Raw genomic sequence first — 19,786 nt, forward strand, 5'->3', positions numbered from 1 at the left:
TTGTGAATTACAAATGCTAATGTCTTTTTTTTCCCTAAGGACATTTATTTTATTTTATTTTTAGATTTAAATTTTTCAGCTTAAGCTAAATAGTGTGCACATTTATCAAAAAGAAATAAAAAAGGACAAAAAGAAATTAAAAAGGATAAAAAGAAACAGCAACTGAACCGCGCAGACCACAAGGCCTATACAGAAAAATTGAAAGAGTAACTTAAAGAGCAAAACAAAAAGGCGAAAGAGAGAGAGAGATAAAGAAATAAATAGAGGAGAAAAGGTCTGGATGGAGGATAAAAGATGGCAGTAAAGCATGACACTATGAGATGTGTGTAATGAAAACCAATCAGCTTTCAGCAGTGAGGAGATTAGCGCAGTGGCGCTGAAGCCAATACTCCACCCTAATGATATGTAATTGGAAACGAGCGAAAACTTCCCATTGTGGAGCACTGAAATATCCCTCATGTTTCTGATGTCACCGATATATCGGTATCGGCAAATGTGCCGCCGATATGAACTTTTTTTTTTTTACAGAACATATAACGCAGATTAAATGCTTCTGAATGGTGTAATTGCTTAGTTTGTCCAGCAGAGCGCGCTCCATTGTTTGCTACTGGCGACCCAGGTCAGTGTAGTGTAGAGATGCGCGGATGAGCTCAAACTTCACCCGAGTCCGCTGCTTCAAATTATCCGCCCACCACCCACCCGCACCTATATTTGATCGTCACATTACAATGATTCTTAATTCTTAAATCTGCGGCGCATTAAAGCCTGTGTTACGGCCACCGGAGCTGATGACCGGGGCCATTCAGTCAATGCTGGTGTTTATACTGGCCGCGAATAGAATTCTATTGTATTTTGTCACACCTCGCCGCTCACGTCCGGTGTAGAATAGAACCCATTATAATCAGTGATGTTGTCTACACTGGATGCAGTAAACTGATGCCTCGTTCTATTTATGACGTGCTGACACAAAGTTCAAATGATTTTCAACGGTCGCTTTGTAAAAAGAAATTAAAAAGGATAAAAAGAAACAGCAACTGAACCGCGCAGACCACAAGGCCTATACAGAAAAATTGAAAGAGTAACTTAAAGAGCAAAACAAAAAGGCGAAAGAGAGAGAGAGATAAAGAAATAAATAGAGGAGAAAAGGTCTGGATGGAGGATAAAAGATGGCAGTAAAGCATGACACTATGAGATGTGTGTAATGAAAACCAATCAGCTTTCAGCAGTGAGGAGATTAGCGCAGTGGCGCTGAAGCCAATACTCCACCCTAATGATATGTAATTGGAAACGAGCGAAAACTTCCCATTGTGGAGCACTGAAATATCCCTCATGTTTCTGACGGTGGTGGAAAAGAGAGGATCAGTTATCGAGGTCATCCGTGGCTAATACTGGGAAATGTGTAGCTATAGGGCTTTATTTTGCAATCGGTTTTCACTGTGTTCAGATATACAGAGCAAAATCTTAAAAAAAGGTCTTCTAGGTCTCAGTATAACCTTTAATCTTTGTCTATAAGGCTTTAATGCACAATATTTCACCTCAAAAACCTGTCTTATTCACTAACCACCCACAATCCAAGTTAACCAAGCGCTAAATGCATTGCAATAGCTCTGTATTGAAATTACAGAGTCTGTACAATCTTAGTAGAGTATCCTAAATTTTTTATTTATTTCTTTGAGCTTATTTTGTAGAAAGTTTTTGGTGGAGGTGGTGTATGTGTGTTTTCCATACCTAAATCCATGCTCTTGGAGGACTTGTTGGTGAGGTAATCTGGGACGTTCTGTCGTTGAGGGTTTTGTTGGTTGGTGGGGTGGATCATATATGAAACAGGCTCCATTTCAGCCCTACAAGACACATATCACACTTTTTAAAAGCTATGCATTCTCTGCTGATTCTATAATAAGCATAAAAAACACACCACCTCTCAAATGTTTGGGTGTAAAATGTTTTTGAATGAAGTATTTTAGTAATATTTTTTAAATACTATTATCAAATAACAGTTTTTCTTATTTGAACATATTTTAAAATGTCATTTATTCTTGTGATGTAAAGCTGAAATTTCAGCATCATTATTCCAGTCTTCAGTGTCACATGATCCTTCAGAAATCATTCTAATGGGCTCTAATAGCGATACCTCAGCAACCTCCCCAAACACCCTAGCAACATGCAAAATGGCCTAGATATCACCCAAATCACCACAGCAACATCCAGAACATCCAGCAACATGTAGTACACCTTAGCAACCACCTCAAACATCCTAGAAACCAGTCAGTAGCAACTGTTTAACAATGACCTGGCAACCACCCAAAACACTTTAGCATTTAATGCATTTTTTTTCACTAAAATGTTATGCAGAAAAATAAAAATCTAGTTATACATATTCTGATAAAACCAAATGTGGCTGGTGTGTTATACTTCTGCATAAAAGTAAAGGTAAATGGCCTGAAAGCAATCAGCAAATGTGAAATTAAGAGCATTTTCACATGAACTCCTGCCCAGAAAAACATACAGCTGCTAATGATGCGACTGGCAGAATAAACCTCTTTCAGAGAGACCCAAGCTGAGCCAAAACTCTGAACTCCAAAAGCTGGCCTCCAGAACTCCAGCCAAACCTCTCACAGGGACCACGCTTGACTGAGGAAAACCTTTGTCTTTCAACGTTTCGCAATATCACAGGAAAACATTAACCAGACTGAAATTACGTGCCTTGAAGATAAGAAAATTGGACCCTTGAGTGATGGATAGATTACTGTAAAGGTCTGTAGAATGTTTGTAAATTAAGATTAATAATATATATTTTGGCTATTTTTGCATTTGGATATAAATGACCTGTATTACGCTAACGGCAGATAATGCTAGAGTAAACGTCTGAAATTGCTCCCACCTTCAGTCACATTAGCTATGACCCTGACTGGAAATCCATTACCCAAAAACACGTCCAAAAACAATCACTTTGATGGAAATCGTTGATGAAATTTGCATACATCGTACACCTTTGTAAGTTATGCCTTGAAACAGAAAATTAATTTACCTTAAAACATAGGCAATCACATATATGCACCACAGTAATTCTAAATGTATGCATTTTTTGTTAAAATTATATTTTAACATTTACCCATAAAGAATATTACTCCTTTCCTTTGTAAGTAATGTTTTTATTTTAAATGTAACATAAAAAAATAAAAAAATAAAAAAGAATACAAATGTAAAAATAATAATATTTAAAAATATATCTAAAATAAAATAAAACATACTATTTATAAAACTCAAAAATTATAACTGTGCTGTTCAAAAAAACATTTCTTATTATCAATGTTGAAACAGTTGTGCTGCTTCAGTTCAAAAGAACAGCGATTATTTGAAATAGAGATCTTTTGTAACATCATAAATGATTTTACATTTGAATTTATTTTTTAAAAAAAACTTACAGACACCAAACTTTTGAACAGTAGTGTAACACACAGAAATATTGGATAAAATAGTCAATTATTCAATGTGCAATAATATACATTGAACTAATTACTGATATGTTTTAGTACTGAATGACAAAGTATTTACAACCAACATTAATTTCATTTATGTCCACTTATCCTGTAAATAAATGTTTCTCTGTGTGTGTATACAAATATGTAAGTGTACGTGGATAAAATGTGCAATTTGACCGAATATTTGATGGTACAACTAGATAATGGCTTAAATAACTCTTCTGCATGGTATCTTTGTGTTTTCAAGGCTTTGAAACAAGCCTTCAGGACACAATACTGAGCACTGATCAAAGTACCAGATTATTTGGTTTCACGATAAGAAATGTATTATCTCCAACTTTACTCTTTGAGCACTATAACTAACCGATCTTGTTGGTGTTTGTGCGGAGGGTTTGTTTCCAGCAGGTCCAGATCAGAAGGTGGAGGGGGGAAACCGTCTTCATCGTAATCTTCCTCCGGAAGTTCCTGTCGTCCGCCATGGGATCCGTGCAGAGCTGCTTGGAAATATGAGTTTTAAAGTTATATACCATTATTAGAGCTTATGTTCATCACACAAAGCCATTGTTTTCCTACAGAAGACTCATGCTTTTGTCATTTTTAGTTTTTTAGTTCACTTCTATTGTATGGGAAACAGTAATGTACAATATAATTTTGTGTTCCACTGAGAAATAGAAAGTCATACAGGTTTAAAATGACAGGAGGGTCAGTTATTTCTGAATGAAAGTCCTTCCATTATGGGGAATAAGACACACTTGACCACGTTCACTGAGTTTTGAATCATCTAACGTGTGAGAAACACATTGAGACCTTCTCAACGACCACACAACGTTCTGATCAATGTTAGCAGCACTAGTCTGAAATATCTCCATTACGACTCAATTTTCTGCACTACTGTCCCCGTTTCTTCCACCATTTAGCCATTTATCGTAAAGCGAGTGCAGAGTGACTGTGTCATATATATGCAGTGACATGAAATATTAATGCTGGTGCTGGAAAAAACATGTGATTAAAACTACACTTGTACGCCGAGTTAGGTGTTTTACATTTTTTAGATTCTACCAAATCTAACTGCAGCGAATGTGGAAAGCAATCTGAATTTGAAATGAGATGTGTGTAAATATCACATCCCTCTTTGTGCGACTAAAGTACAGTCACATACTTTGACGGACAAGAGACGCTAATCAGTAAACAATGGTTTCCCAAAAAACACGGAAAAAAGCCTTTTGTGTTGGCACGGCAACTCTCTGGAGAATCGCCGGGAAAGAATAGTGTGAATTTAAAACAGTTTGTTATCCGTTCTCGAGCGCTCGGCACAATTGCTAATAAGGCCCACTTAGAATCCATTTCATCAGCTTAATGATTTCAAGGTCAGGCCGCGTTGCATAAAAGCAGAAGGGAATGTAGCAAAAATATCGTCATTGGCTTTTTCATCCCTATTGATGAGATGGGCAGATATCCAACTTGTAGAAGTCGAAAAAGCTAATGGAAAGCTACGCTGGCATGGAAAATGAGGCGACAGAGAAAATGAACTCATTTTTTCCCCTTACAGAGAAGCAAAGCACTCTTCACATGGTGTTGATGATGAACAAATGCTCATGCTTTCTTTTGTTGAGCACTAATCAATTTCATTTGTTTCTTTGACAGTGAGAGAATTTGGATGAAAGCACTTACATTACATAAAAGCAATTACTTTTATAATTTGGTGTGCATTTAAGAAAGCAATCAACAAGTTAAGATGCATTCACACAGGACATGATTTGGCGACCCCCAATGGAATCCACCACATGATCCAGTTGGATTCTGCAGCTGACTGCGAAGTAGGAATTAATAGTACAGCAACTTCATGTCACGACCTAGAGCAATTTAATCAGTGGCAGTGTGTACTTACCAGAAGAAGGCTCGTACATACGACTGCTTGCTGTGGATGGTACGGAACTGTTGGTGTGGTTGCTGTTAGGAAGATGATGAACAGGAGAGTCGTTTCTGGTGGCAGTTTGACTGCTTTCTTGATTTTCCTAAAGAAGAGGGTGAAAAGTTGTAGAGAATTAATTTTAGCGTCCAAAAAAAGCAATGAAACATTGATCTGGAAGCTGCTGATTGGGAAAAAGTCTTGACAACAAATATGGACATTTTAAAAGCATGTTGACCAACTCCCATATTGGGTTCATGCAGTCAGAAAGTCAACAAGTGGAACATCTGCCATGCAGCACAGAAAACAAGGTTAAGGAAATGGAATTTGGGTGTACTGTATATAATTTAGGGTTGTGACGGCGAGGAAATTTTCCCACCGGTTAATCGACGTGTGACAACACCGGTAATACCGGTATCACCGCGGGGGCGTTCCCTATTTTTCCTCGCTTTCCTTCTCTTTTAAATAGCTTGTAAAAGCGGTGTGCGCATTTTACTTTCACTTTCAAATAGCGGCAATTCGGAGTAAAGCAATTGTTCGTTTTTAGTTCGTTTGAATTTTCCCTCTTTTCCTCGCTTTCCTTCGCTTTTAAATAGCCCGTGCGATCTGTGATGCGACTGTCGTTCGGCACGCTGCATTGAGCAGCCGCGTTCAGTTTTTAATTGTAGTGTCTCTGTTCTTTTACTGAACTAAATGATTTTTATTACTATAAAAAATCAAAACGACGGTGGGGGTCGGTGACGCGGTGGGCAAGTGACGTAACCGGTGTTGCGGCTTAACCGTCAGCACCGTCTATCGCGGCAAGCCTAATATAATTACACACAAAAATCATAATTCTGTTGTTTACTTATACTTAACCTTTTTCTACACTTGCTTGACCTTTCTTCCCTGGAACACACATTGAAATTTACATTCAAGTATATTCAAGTAAATATAAGTAAATATGGAGAGTAAATACTCATAATAAACACTTTGTTTTGTGTTTTTTTTACTGCCATCAAATGTTGTGCAACATGTCTTGCTGCTTCATATCTGAACGTAAGCAAAGTACACAACCATTCAAAAGTTCAAAAGATATTAATACTTTAATTCAGCATGGATGCATTAAATTGATCAAAAGCGGCAGTAAAGACATTTCTAATGTTATAAAACATTCAAATAAATACTGTTCTTTATAGCTTTCTATTCATCAAAGAATCCTGAAAAATCATGATTTCCAAAAAAATATTAAGCAGCACAACCATTTTCAACAGTGATATTAACAAGAAATGTTTCTTGACCAACAAATCAGCATATTAGAATGATTTCTGAAGGATCTTGTGACACTGAAGGCTGGAGTAATGATAGTGAAAAATCAGCTTTGCATCACAGAAATAAATTACATCTTAAAATATATTCAAAAAGAAAAGTTATTTTAAATGATAATAATTTTCACAATATTACTGTTTTTACTGTTTTATTTATTTATTTATTTATTATTTAGATATTTTTATTTATCAATTAAATGCAGACTTGGCGAGCAAACAAGACAAAATCCTGGGGAAAAAAAAAACATTTCTGAATGGTAGCATACAATTGAGCACATTTTACAAGAAAAACTGTAGATACTAAAAAAGAAAAAGATTTTCTATGAGAGAACAACCCTGGTATATGCATATAATATAATATAAATCCATATGACATAGTTAGAAATATTCATAAGCCAAAGGCATTCCCGTCAGAGAATACTAGTCAAGACAGATACGGAAACATGTGCCAATATGAAGACGTGAGACCACCGAATGATGCGTCCTTATGGATTCTTCTCAGAAGACAAAGAAGCTAAAGCTGTCACCGTCTGGGTGTCTACAACCCCGAGGGGGAATGCCATAGACTTTATACTGTCATACAAACCACATGCTACACACACAAACACACTACTCACGGTAAAAAAAAGAAGAAAAAAAGCCCAGACTGACTGGATGGACATGAAAGGTATTAGGATATCACCATATCAAAGTGTGCTTAAATGCATTCGCACCGTACTATTCCGCATGGCGAAAAACAGATGAAAGCCTTGTTCTTTGGTTCCGGCGTTAAGCCTCAGTTGGAGGACAATCATTAGTGGGGATGATGGCTCTTTACATGTGGAAATGTCATTCTTGTCATCTGTCTCCTGCTCGCTGTCTTACAGGACGCACAGGAATCATCAATGGACCAAAGGACTGATTCTCAAGCTCTCTTTCTCTTCAGAGGTTGTTTCTCATGAAAAAATGACTCTAAAACCTGAGACTAAGCAACACTTTTTCTGTCTTTCACTGTGATCAGTGCCTTGACAACAGTTGACGTGTTATATGCATGTGTCTAACACATAAATTGAGAGCTGGCAGGAAAATATCAAAAGATACTTGAAGAATGATGGGACAGCAACTGCAAGAATCCAGACGGAGGGAAACTAAAAAGGAAAAGTCAATTTAAACAGTCGATATTATTGATTTACGTGTTCACCTCCCACCGACTTCAACCGCTGCATCGTCCTTATTAGTGGGGCTTGTTAAGGCAAAGATCACTATTACTATTGCTCACACTAATTTGAACAAACCGCTGACCACTAATCTTTGGTGCAAAACCCCTGCAGCACTATTTGTAAAACACACATGAATGACGTCTCAAAATGTGGGATTTATTGAGGAGAACAACAAATTTAGCCTTAATCAACCTATTAATAAAAAAATAATACAAAAATAACAATTCTCAAGACACCTTGAGCAACCCAGAACAACCTCGCAACCTAACATAGCAGTGTTTTAAATTGCATGGCAACCACATTACAGCACCATAGCTCAAAACTCTGTAGCAACTGCATAACAACACATGTAAACCACTCTAAAAACACGGCAAATGCACAGCAACACCCAGGCAACCACCTACAATACCCTAGCAACCACATAGCAACGTGCTAAAAAAAATCTCAGAACACAGCAATGCGCTGGAAACATTCATTACACCTTGCCAACCGTATAGCAATGTATTAAAATAAATGCATAGCAACGCCCTAGCAACCACCCACAACACCCAAACAACAGAGCAAAAAAAATAATATATATATACCCTATCAACTAGTGCTGTCATGATACAAAAATTTCAGCATATACCACAGGGAAAACTGACACAACATTAAGAGCATAAAATTTGAACAGTATCTAAATTTAATTAATAATAATAATACTTATAATAATATTAAAACTAATAATAATAATTCAATATCATTAGACAGAAATATATTACTATTGTAAAAGTTTCACTGTACAATTATTTTACTTTACATTGCAGTAGTAAAATTACAATATTTGTGAGCTTAAGGGCTTTAACTTTCGCAAGTAAAGATGTTATTTTGGCTAAAAACTGCTGGGAAGTCTTTTAAGTTTCTGTGAGAACAAGTTTACAAACGCTTCTCATTACAAATCTAGCTGTAGTCATCCGTCTACAAAAAAATTTATAAATAACTGGCACATGCTTAATTTCCAAATGCATATTGAACACACAGCAAATGCAGAGATGTCGTTCGCTGCATTTGCTATGAGTCTGCATAACAACGCATTAGCCGCCACTCAGAACACCCTAGCAACTGCATAGCAACACCCTGACAAGCATTCACAGCACACTAGCATCTGAAGACAATGTCAAAGTCTAATTTCTCTTTGCATCAGTCAATATGTCTGTAACATGATCATTTTCTCATTCATTTAAATATCACCTCCACAACACACACACATACATGTACACACAACAAGAACCTCTCTGACATCTTCAAAGGCTGTGCGCTGCATGTCTTAATCAGACAACAATCACAAGGGAGCTTGGGTGTACAGTCGAAGACAAAGAACCAACAAAGCAGCCTCTGGAACAAGACCCTAAACCCACGGACGTCTCCACCCCCTCCACACATGGGCAGCAGTGAGGGTGAGCTGAGGTTAGGGACCCTCAGGGTAGCCCTGGGCTGCCTTTCATTAAAACCTAAAATTTGCCTTTTATTCAAGGAACCCACGGTGTAATCTGATTAACTTGCCGAGTAAGAGGAGATCCAGCGAGGGAACGAGATTAGACAGCAGACTGGGTGGAGAAACAGGCACGATTAATCATTTGACAGCACCAATTTATACTTGCATACATATACATACATTTTTTTAAACTAAAATGTTGAAATCAAAAAATTAATTTTGTCTTGAATTGAGGAACCAACCAATTAAGTTTTGTCCACAAACACTTTTGATTCTCTAACCTCCCACTCATTCTCTTATCACTCAACTCTTTCTGAATGATTAATGGCATATTGATCGCTCCGTCTGCATGTGATTAATGAAGAATGTATCTCAGAGACATATCACCTCCGAGTAAGAGGAGATCCAGCGAGGGAACGAGATTAGACAGCAGACTGGGTGGAGAAACAGGAAAGAGAAGAACATGGAGGACGGAGGAACAAAGATGGTGGTTTCACATGAAATCACTCTAAAGTACATTACTGTTCAAGAGTTTGGGGTCCAAAAGTTTGAAATAATTTTTTAAGTAATGAATACTTTTATTCAGAATGAATGCATGAGAGGGATCAAACGTGACCGTAAAGACAACTCTTTATGAATGAGTAATGGCATATTGATCGCTCCGTCTGCATGTGATTAATGAAGAATGTATCTCAGAGACATATCACCTTCTATTGAGCGCCATTACCGCCCGCATGATCACCATCCTTCCACCACCAGATTGGGTTGAGGATAAGCTAATGCTGCCCAATAACACTCCACCCACCCAAAGTCAGACTGCTGAAGGTGGAGTCAATAACTATTTGTCTTCATATTCATTGGATGGTGATGAGGAGCTGCCAGAATTGATGAACCGTCCCGGTTTAACCTTGGATACAAAGACTCCAAACTCAAACCCAGCTGCATTTGACTATTTCTAAGCATTCAGAATCCTAAGAATGTGACCTCTGAGGATTGAAAGCAAAGCTTCCATCAGAAAAAAAAAAAAAAAGATTCTGCTATTATCTCTTGGCTGAAAACTGACATTTTAGTGAGCTGCTGACTCATGGAAATGGATTCTCATCCCCAATAAATTAGCCTTAACACTACTTCCCATAATAGAAAGGGGAAAAAAACACACTGAATAACTCTATTTCTGAAAAATATGCAAAAAATATTAAAATATAAAAGATAAACACACCAATTTTCTGAAATGATCACCATTGTTCCATAGACTACTGGAGTTCAGAAACGTATCCATTATCAATTAAACATATCGTTTTAGCTGACTCAATTTATTTTTCATGTGAAACCACCTCTATTATCAAAGATATCGTCATGCAGGTTTAATACACCAACCGGCAACTACTTAAACTTACCACCACGTTAACAAAAGGGGGACCCCAGTGAACATGGCGGACCCCCTGAAACACAGAGACATGTAAAACTGACAAAATTAAAAGAAGGCCAAACTTCTGCGCTTGTGTGCCATTAATGCAAGCACAAACTAAACAAACTTATGAGTCATGAGTAGAATTATATACATTAAATGTCTCAAACATATACTTAGTGAAAATGTACAGGTTTACATGGCATATTTTAGCTTTATGAGAATGTAGACTCAAATGACATGCACTGATACGATGAAGTGCAGTGCTTCTCAGATTTTGGTATAAATTGTACTGTTTGAAATAGTTGTTCATGCTTTCTCATTCTTAAATATAATGATCACATGTTAGGTTACTTAATATCCACTTTATTATTTTATATTTTTGTTAATTTCAAATTCATTTGATCTGGTATAGCACTACCATTCAAAAGTTTGGGGTCGATAAAATGTTTCTGAACAAAATCTCTTATTTATTTGACCAAAAATACAGTAAAAATAGTAATATTGTGAAATATTATTACAATTTAAAATAACTGTTTTCTATTTGAGTATATTTTAAAATAAACAGTAAAAGTCTTTACAGTCACTTTTGATCAATTTAATGCATCCTTGTTGAATAAAAGTATACATTTCTTTAAAAATAAATAAATCTTACTGACCCCAAACTTTTAAACGTATTGTACATATTACATTAACAAGTTCAATACAGCATGACTGTGAAAACTGGATAAATCTCTCAATAACCGAAAGAAAGAGATGAATGACACCACATGCCCTTTACAGAATAAACAGAAAAGATCCAAGAAGAAAAGCCCAGAGGGTTCAAAGGAAACAGAGTGCATGCAAAGATTTAAGAGTCTTTTATTTGAAAAGAAAAATTTCAGCCATACAAAAACAATGCAAAAGAACAGCAGACACGGACAATTAGATGTTCTATTAATAAGTGAAAACAGTAAATGAAAATGCAAGCATGTGCACAATGTTAGTACAAAAGCAGAAGCAGGAGAGAAGAACAAGAGCTTTCTCATGAAGTCAAAGAAAAACAAGGAAAAGAACAATCTTCAATGTGTCAAAAGAAAATGTATCTACAATGATTACATTTCAAGGACTTCCTCCCCAAATGTCCATAACAACACTGCAATGCCTCAAATGACAACTCAATCAAATATTTTCAAGAGCTTTGTTTAGGAAAATGGGCTGTTTGGCTTTTTTAACCAGGAAAAAAAATTATCTATTGACAGATTTTTTTTAACCAGAAGCCTATTTTTCTGTTCCTTGTAGGATAACAACAGTACTTTAAAGCTCAATTTAAATCTTAGAATCATGGGGATATTAAAACCATTATCCCTTTTTAGCCAAAGCATATGTGTGTATTTCTTTGTGCACAATAACTAACATTCAGAGGTCACCTGAGAGCCTGTGATGCCGATAGTGGTGATACCAGTGGGCTACAGCCAGGAACTCGGGTTCAGAGGCCCTGCGGGGAAGCGCTCTGTAGTGGTACACATGGCATACCTGTACAGGTGAGTGCTCCAGAGCACGCAGAACCACCAACTGGATGGTTCCTCTGAGGTTCCCTTCAGTCGACATGGAGCGGCGCAGGGTTTCCATGGCATCATGGTTGGAGCGTCCGAGCAGAGATTCGCTATTAACAGCTATCAGTTGGTCATTGATACGCAAGCGACCGTCCTGCAAACAAAAGAAGTCAAACACCGATGTTACATGTACAAGCCACTGAGAATTTATAGAAGTTTAACCTCTGTGGAAAAAAATAAATAAAAAACCTTTATAAAAAGTTGTCAGCTAGTAGCTACACTAAACCTTGCCTAAACAAGGAGCAAATCATTTTAAAGGTCTTACTTGTTTATTAGTTTTATTATTTGGATTATTGCATCCCAAATTATAGTACTAGTTATAGACAGATTAATGGATTAAAAACTCTTACATTTTTACTATAATACTAATATATATACAGAGAGAGAGAGAGAGAGAGAGAGAGTAGGTAGGAATATAATTTACCTATATATTCAGTTATATGCAAAAAACTAAACTACAAATCATAGTACTAGTTATACATGCATTAACCAGACTAAAAGTGCTTAAATTTTTACTATAATAAAAGATATATCTTTTACCTATAAATTTAGTTTGCATTTAAAATTAAATATAAAAAATCCAAAATGAGTCCAAAAAAAATTAAATACAAGACAAAACACACACACACAAAATAAACAAACAAAAAAACAAGCAAATAAATAAATAAACAAATACAATTCATAGTGGTAGTAAAACAGACTAACCACATTAAAACCATTTACATTTTTGCTATAAGGTATATCATTTACCAATAAATACAATGAATTTAAAATGAAATATTAAATCATGTAACACAAAAATCATATCATAGTACTAGTTATAGGCAGATTAATCAGATTAAAAGCCCTTACATTTTTATTATTTCACTATAATATTATAAAATAACTTCTAACACTAGCGTTCTCTGTTTCTTTTTCTAGTCTATTGTACTTGTTTTATTTTTAATTAGAATTTAAAAAAATAATAACTTGACCCTCTAACACTAGCTCTATCTATTCTATTTCTTTCCTATGAACTTTTTATTATTTTTTTTTATTATATAAAAAAAGTCGCTTTGGATAAAAGTGTCTGCTAAATGATTAAATGTAAATGTAATAAGAAATATCATTCTATATATTCACAGTAGTATTTAGATTAATTAATTATTTAATATTATTTACTTAATTAATTAAGAATAATAAATAGGTTCCAAATACAGCATTAAAGTTAAAGATACTTTTAGTCTGAATTGTGAGTTAATTGTTCTTTTGAATATGTTATTTTTAATTAACCACCACTATATTTGGGAGGGGGAACTGTTACTAAAAAAGTCTTTTTTTTTCTTCTTTTTTTTTGACACTGACTGAATTATTGTGACACTGAAGCATGTAGTTAAGTTAGGACCACCGCTACTTTTAGCTAGCTACTCCCAACACTAAAGCCCTATAGTGTGATTTAAAAACATTTATGCAGTGTAGCCTCACTGTTAAATGTTTAACGCATCCCACTATGAATTCAGATACAATTACAGATGCATATCATTAGCGTGAAAAGGCCGGGCCGGAATGAATTGGATTAAGGTTCACAGCTGTGGTTTCCTAAATAAAACTCAGCTGAAGAGGAACAAAAGAGATTAGCAGCTAAAAGCCACTGGAGCCACTAAAGACTCCTGAGAGTCTGTGTCACAGCGGATGATCCTGACCCCTGGGCGAGGTCACTGACCACAGACCACCGATACCGCCCTGGGAGGGGGTCTCCGGCAGAACGGACCCAAACACTTGTGCCCATCTTTTGAGAAAATATTCTCATGCAGACACTCTGGAAGCTCACAACACAAGACGGCCTACGACATGTTTTAATTCATTAACTGGCAGAATAACTGTATTACGATAATTTATACTAGAAATTAGGATGCCGTTTTTAAAATCCATGCCCATTTGATCTCAATCCTGGAGTGTAAATGCTAGAGGAGCAACAGAAAAGCGAGTGAGAGTGATAAGGGTGAACGTCAGAAGTCAAATGAAGAGCTCAGCCTCTGAAAAGATCTATTTCTTTGAGCATCTCTCTGATGGGGGCCTGTGATGCAGCTTGCTCTCTGAGCCCACTCTCCACTGGAGTGCTGATAGGGGCCAGAGACGCAGCTCCACCTGCGAGCCCACTCTTGATTACACTGCTGATAGGAGACAGTAGATGTGCCCTTATCTACACACAGACATGCCGTTTTTAAAATCCATGCCCATTTGATCTCAATCCTGGAGTGTAAATGCTAGAGGAGCAACAGAAAAGCGAGTGAGAGTGATAAGGGTGAACGTCAGAAGTCAAATGAAGAGCTCAGCCTCTGAAAAGATCTATTTCTTTGAGCGTCTCTCTGATGGGGGCCTGTGATGCAGCTTGCTCTCTGAGCCCACTCTCCACTGGAGTGCTGATAGGGGCCAGAGACGCAGCTCCACCTGCGAGCCCACTCTTGATTACACTGCTGATAGGAGACAGTAGATGTGCCCTTATCTACACACAGACACGACACCTGCTGCCTGGCTGGACTGATTGAGGAGAGGAGAGGAGTATTCATATTTCTGTAACAGCATTTGGTGAGGTTCACCTATAATATCCCAAACCACAAAAAAAGGCTACAAAAAAGGCCCCCCAGAGACGCAGCTCCACCTGCGAGCCCACTCTTGATTACACTGCTGATAGGAGACAGTAGATGTGCCCTTATCTACACACAGACCTGCTGCCTGGCTGGACTGATTGAGGAGAGGAGAGGAGTATTCATATTTCTGTAACAGCATTTGGTGAGGTTCACCTATAATATCCCAAACCACAAAAAAAGGCTACAAAAAAGGCCACTTTTCATCATTCATCTAATTTGTTTTGTGGTTTGAGGCCACTTTGGGTGAATCACAATTACCATAATACAGTATATTCTACATAATAAGCCAGGTTTGTATTGCTTCCCTAATCATAGTACTAGTTACAGACAGATCAATCTGACAATATTTGGACCGATTAACTTTGATCGAAAACTATGCCTTGTCAATGTGCATTTTCGTATCGATGTAAAATATTGTTTTGTGAATTTCTTATTAATATTACGTAAACCAAATGTTCAATTTGAATTAAAATAATTGTAAAGGGATAGTTCATCCAAAAAAAGAAAATTACCCCATGATTTACATACTAGGTGTATATGATTTTCTTCTTTCAGGCAAATACAATCGGAGTTATATTAAAAACTGTCCTGGCTCTTACAAGCTTTATAATGGCAGTGAATGGGGGTCAAGATTTTGAAGCCCAAAAAAGTGCATCCATCCATCACAAAAAGTGCTCCACACGGCACGGGGGGTGTTAGAGATTACAGTTTATAGTTTTAAATATGGATATTTTTCTTACACAAACTCATCGATTCACTTCAGAAGGCCTTTATTAACCCCCCAGCGCCATGTGGAGCACTTTTTATGATGGACGGATGCACTTTTTTGTGCTTCAAAATCTTGACTACCGCTCACTGCCATTATAAATCTTGGAAGAGCCAGGACATTTTTTTAAATAACTCAGATTGTATTTGTCTGAAAGAAGGAAGTCATATACACCTAGGATGGCTTGAGGGTGAGTAAATCATGGGGTAATTTTCATTTCTGGGTGAATTATCCCTTTAAATTAGTTAATGCAATAGCTAATATGGAAAAAAAACAATGAACAATTTTTACCAGTGTTGTTATCATTAACTAAAACTAATAAAAATAACATTAACTGATTTTAGTTTATTAATCTAACATTCATTTCTACATATACTAATATATTTTAACATTTTTAACAAGCTGCATAAACAATAAGGTATTATGAACAATATTGTGTTTATATATTTATAATAGTAAATGCATTTATTTATTTAATTTTTAAAGGTTTTAGTCATGTATAATGAACAACACTATATTTTAGTAGTGTATTATGAACTGCAGTATATAACTGCATTTAAATCAGAACTGTATGCCATTCTGTAGTGACATACACAGGATTGGAGCGACTTTCATGACTGAAGCTCTCCGATGACTGGACGTTGGATGAATGGGCTGCTCTTTACCTTGTGTGCGGCGCCGCCGTGGATGATGGACTTGATGAAGATGCCCAGGTCTTCTCCAGTCTCTCGAGACTTATTACCCTTCAGACTGACCCCTAGACCAGCTGAGCCGGAGTCATTCAAAGGAACTTCAAACATCAGCTGCTCTCGCCCATCCTCAGACAGAAGCGGACCCGATGGCTCTCCTTTCTGCAAATAACACACACACATACACTTAGGTCAGTATCTCAGCTGACTTTCCAAACCAAGTAAATCTTAGCATTTATCCCAGTTCAGCATACAGTGGGGAAAATATTTATTTGATCCCCTGCTGATTTTGTAAGTTTGCCCACTTACAAAGAAATGAATGGTCTGTAATTTTTATGGTAGGTTTATTTTAACAGATAGAGACAGAATATCAACCAAAAAATCCAGAAAAAACACATTATATAAAGGTTAGAAATTGATTTGCCCCACTGACTACAACTGCATTACTGCACATGTCATTTTTGCTTGCGTTTACAGACTACGAGATGAGTCGAAATTATTGTCAATGGTAATCAACGTCATGTCACAGATTCAGTCGATAGAGTTTAACATGTATTGAACATGGAACACATTTCAATAAGATACTGGATGTAGTTAGATGAAAATCTTGAGATGAAGGAACATTACAGTTTAAAAGTTTAGGGGTCAGTAAGATTGAAAAGAAAGAAAAAATGCTTTTGTAAGTAGTTTATTATGCCCAACAAGGCTGCATTTATTTGATCAAAAAAAAGTATTTTTAAGTAGTAATATTGCAATATATTATTCAAATTTCAAATAACTGCTTTTTGTATGAATATATTTTAAATGTAATTTATTCCTGTGATGTAAAGCAGAATTTTCAGCATCATTACTCCAGTCTTCAGTGTCACATGATCCTTCAGAAATCATTCTAATATGCTAATTTGCTGCTTAAGAAACATTTCTTACTATTATTAATGTTGAAAACAGTTGCTTAATAGTTTTTTGGAAACTGTGATACTTTTTTTTCAGGATTTTTTTTTTTTAATGTATAAAACAAACAAAAAAACAGCATTTATTCAAAATAGAAATTTTTGTAACATTCTAAATGTCTTTACTGTCACTTTTGATCAATTTAATGCATCCTCACTGAATAAAAGTACTCATTTCTTTCAAATAATGCAATAAAGTGTTTATTTTAGAGATGGATCCCAGTTAAACTAAAGCCAGATGTACCAAATGTACCAATGATTGATGAATATATAAAGTAGGATTAGGACGGAATGAATGCATGTCTAATGGAGAGGCAGGAAACATGTTGGGGGTCATTTGATTTGAACGTGAAAGGGTGAGATCATGAGAACGTGTCAGTTCAAAAGGAAACATAAAAAGCTTTTGTCAGAGATTCATTTAGGAGAGAGGGGTTTGGGAACAAAATTTAAGACTAATAACTCATTATTGAACACATTTACACACACACACACACAACTATCCAAACATTTCACTTCTCTTTTTGCATTCTTTGACTCCTAAACATCCTATCAAAGAGATCAAGGCTGTCAGTGCCATGGTCTTTGACCTTTTCTCCACATCATTTCCTTCTTCTATCCACTATCACATCAATAAAACATGGCAAAAAGACCTAGAATAAAGTGCAATGCCTAAATGTGACTGACAACCTCCTGGAAACCACATTAAGCAACAGCATTAGCCTGTTGCTAAGCTACTGTGGAAATGGGCCAAGGGAAAAAGAAACAAAAATGACTTTGTAGGAGCACAGAGTTGGGCAAAAAGCATTAAGTAAGAGCTAACGATGAAAAATAGGAGGGCCAATGGGGCAAAGCTTCAAGTAGTCCTTTTAGCGTTTCCTCTTACTGAAGATAATGTGTCGTACATGGCCTGAGGCGGACAACATATCAGAGTTTTAGCACACAATAAAAGACCTGTTTGTAAGTGAGGTCAAACTTTGGTCCCAGCGAGAATATCAGATTGTCTGATGCCGCTCTGGTGGTCCTATCGACACTTGAGGTCCAGGCTTCACATGAAGACCTCCTGAGGGCAAATACACACTAATATGCTCTCATACATACAATATGATGGACTGTTTTAACTAAAGTACATGAGTAAAAGCTGGCAAAAAAGGTCAGCGGCACTATAGAGTAAAAAAGGATCCGTGTCGGGAATAAGCGGAGTGAGTTAAACAGCATTGACAGATAAACACAGGCCTATGGGCAATGCAAAACCACCATATTTGGGCACCTGCAACTCTAAATTAATAACAATATTAACATTAGAATTAGTAATTAACATTAATATTAACTGCTACTGCTACTACTACTATTCTTATTAAAACATGAAAAATAATAACATAATAAACAATTAATATTAATAGGTTAAACAGAAATTAATAACTGTATTAATAACAATTAACATTAACATTAATATGATAACAAATGATAATATTAATATGAATGCTTTTATTAATATTAATCTCACTTAATTGTCAATTGATAATATTATTACATTAATATTAACTGATAATATTATTAAGTAGTAACATTAATAAGATACTAATGGACTGGATACTAATATTGACACTAATAGGAATTCATTTCAGTATTAAGAGTAATTAATACTGATATAAATTGATAACACTATTATTTTTTTAATATTAATACTACTTAATATGTAATAACTATAATATAATACATCATTAATATCAACAGTAACAAACAGTATTCCTTCTTTGTTTTCTTCAAATAATAATAACAACAGTAATAATAATAATATCAAATTAAAACCTAATAGGAATAAACATTATTAACATCACACTAGTAACTGATATTAATATAGGATAATATATTATAATAATAGAAATTAACATTTAACTTAAAATCCATTAATATTAACTGAAAATATTAATATTAATAAATGTTAGCAACATTAATATTACTAATTAAAAGAATATATATTTTAGGAGAAACACCTCAGACAAAACTGATACATCAATGAAACATAACTGAGATATTCTTAGCAAAAACATTTTCCATTTTACAACATCTGAGCAACATTATTTTCCTCTTGTTCTGGAAGCATTCTCATAGCACCCCAACAACTTCACAAAGAAAAGATATGCGTCACAAAAACCAAACTTCAGTCTACCGCACTAATCGTGAAACTACAGTGTGATTCACACCGAATTTTGAGAGGAAGTCTTTGTATCATTTACACAAAAATAATCCATGGGAAATGTGTTTTGATGCCCTGGTTAGAAGTCAATGCACCTTAACCCAGATACTGACCTAAATTAGAATTGATGTCAGAAGGCCGTTTGCTATTACATGAAAGCATCTACAGTTTTTACATTAC

The 19,786-nt window shown here is 35.8% G+C and overlaps 1 protein-coding gene across 1 annotated transcript in view; it reads right to left on the minus strand.

Annotated features, from left to right (window-relative positions):
* Nucleotides 1-19,786, minus strand: part of LOC107750057 (partitioning defective 3 homolog B-like) — a 177,748-nt gene that overhangs the window by 76,162 nt on the left and 81,800 nt on the right. Inside the window, exons 12-16 of the mRNA XM_016565315.1 lie at nucleotides 16,436-16,621; nucleotides 12,295-12,468; nucleotides 5,371-5,497; nucleotides 3,847-3,976; nucleotides 1,729-1,841 (exon numbers count right to left, since the gene is read on the minus strand). Coding sequence (XP_016420801.1) covers nucleotides 1,729-1,841; nucleotides 3,847-3,976; nucleotides 5,371-5,497; nucleotides 12,295-12,468; nucleotides 16,436-16,621 — 730 coding nt within the window. The remainder of the gene's footprint in view (nucleotides 1-1,728; nucleotides 1,842-3,846; nucleotides 3,977-5,370; nucleotides 5,498-12,294; nucleotides 12,469-16,435; nucleotides 16,622-19,786) is intronic.

This window comes from Sinocyclocheilus rhinocerous, unplaced genomic scaffold, assembly GCF_001515625.1.
Source record: "Sinocyclocheilus rhinocerous isolate Xijiao unplaced genomic scaffold, SAMN03320098_v1.1 scaffold1956, whole genome shotgun sequence".
NCBI classification, from domain to species: domain Eukaryota; kingdom Metazoa; phylum Chordata; class Actinopteri; order Cypriniformes; family Cyprinidae; genus Sinocyclocheilus; species Sinocyclocheilus rhinocerous.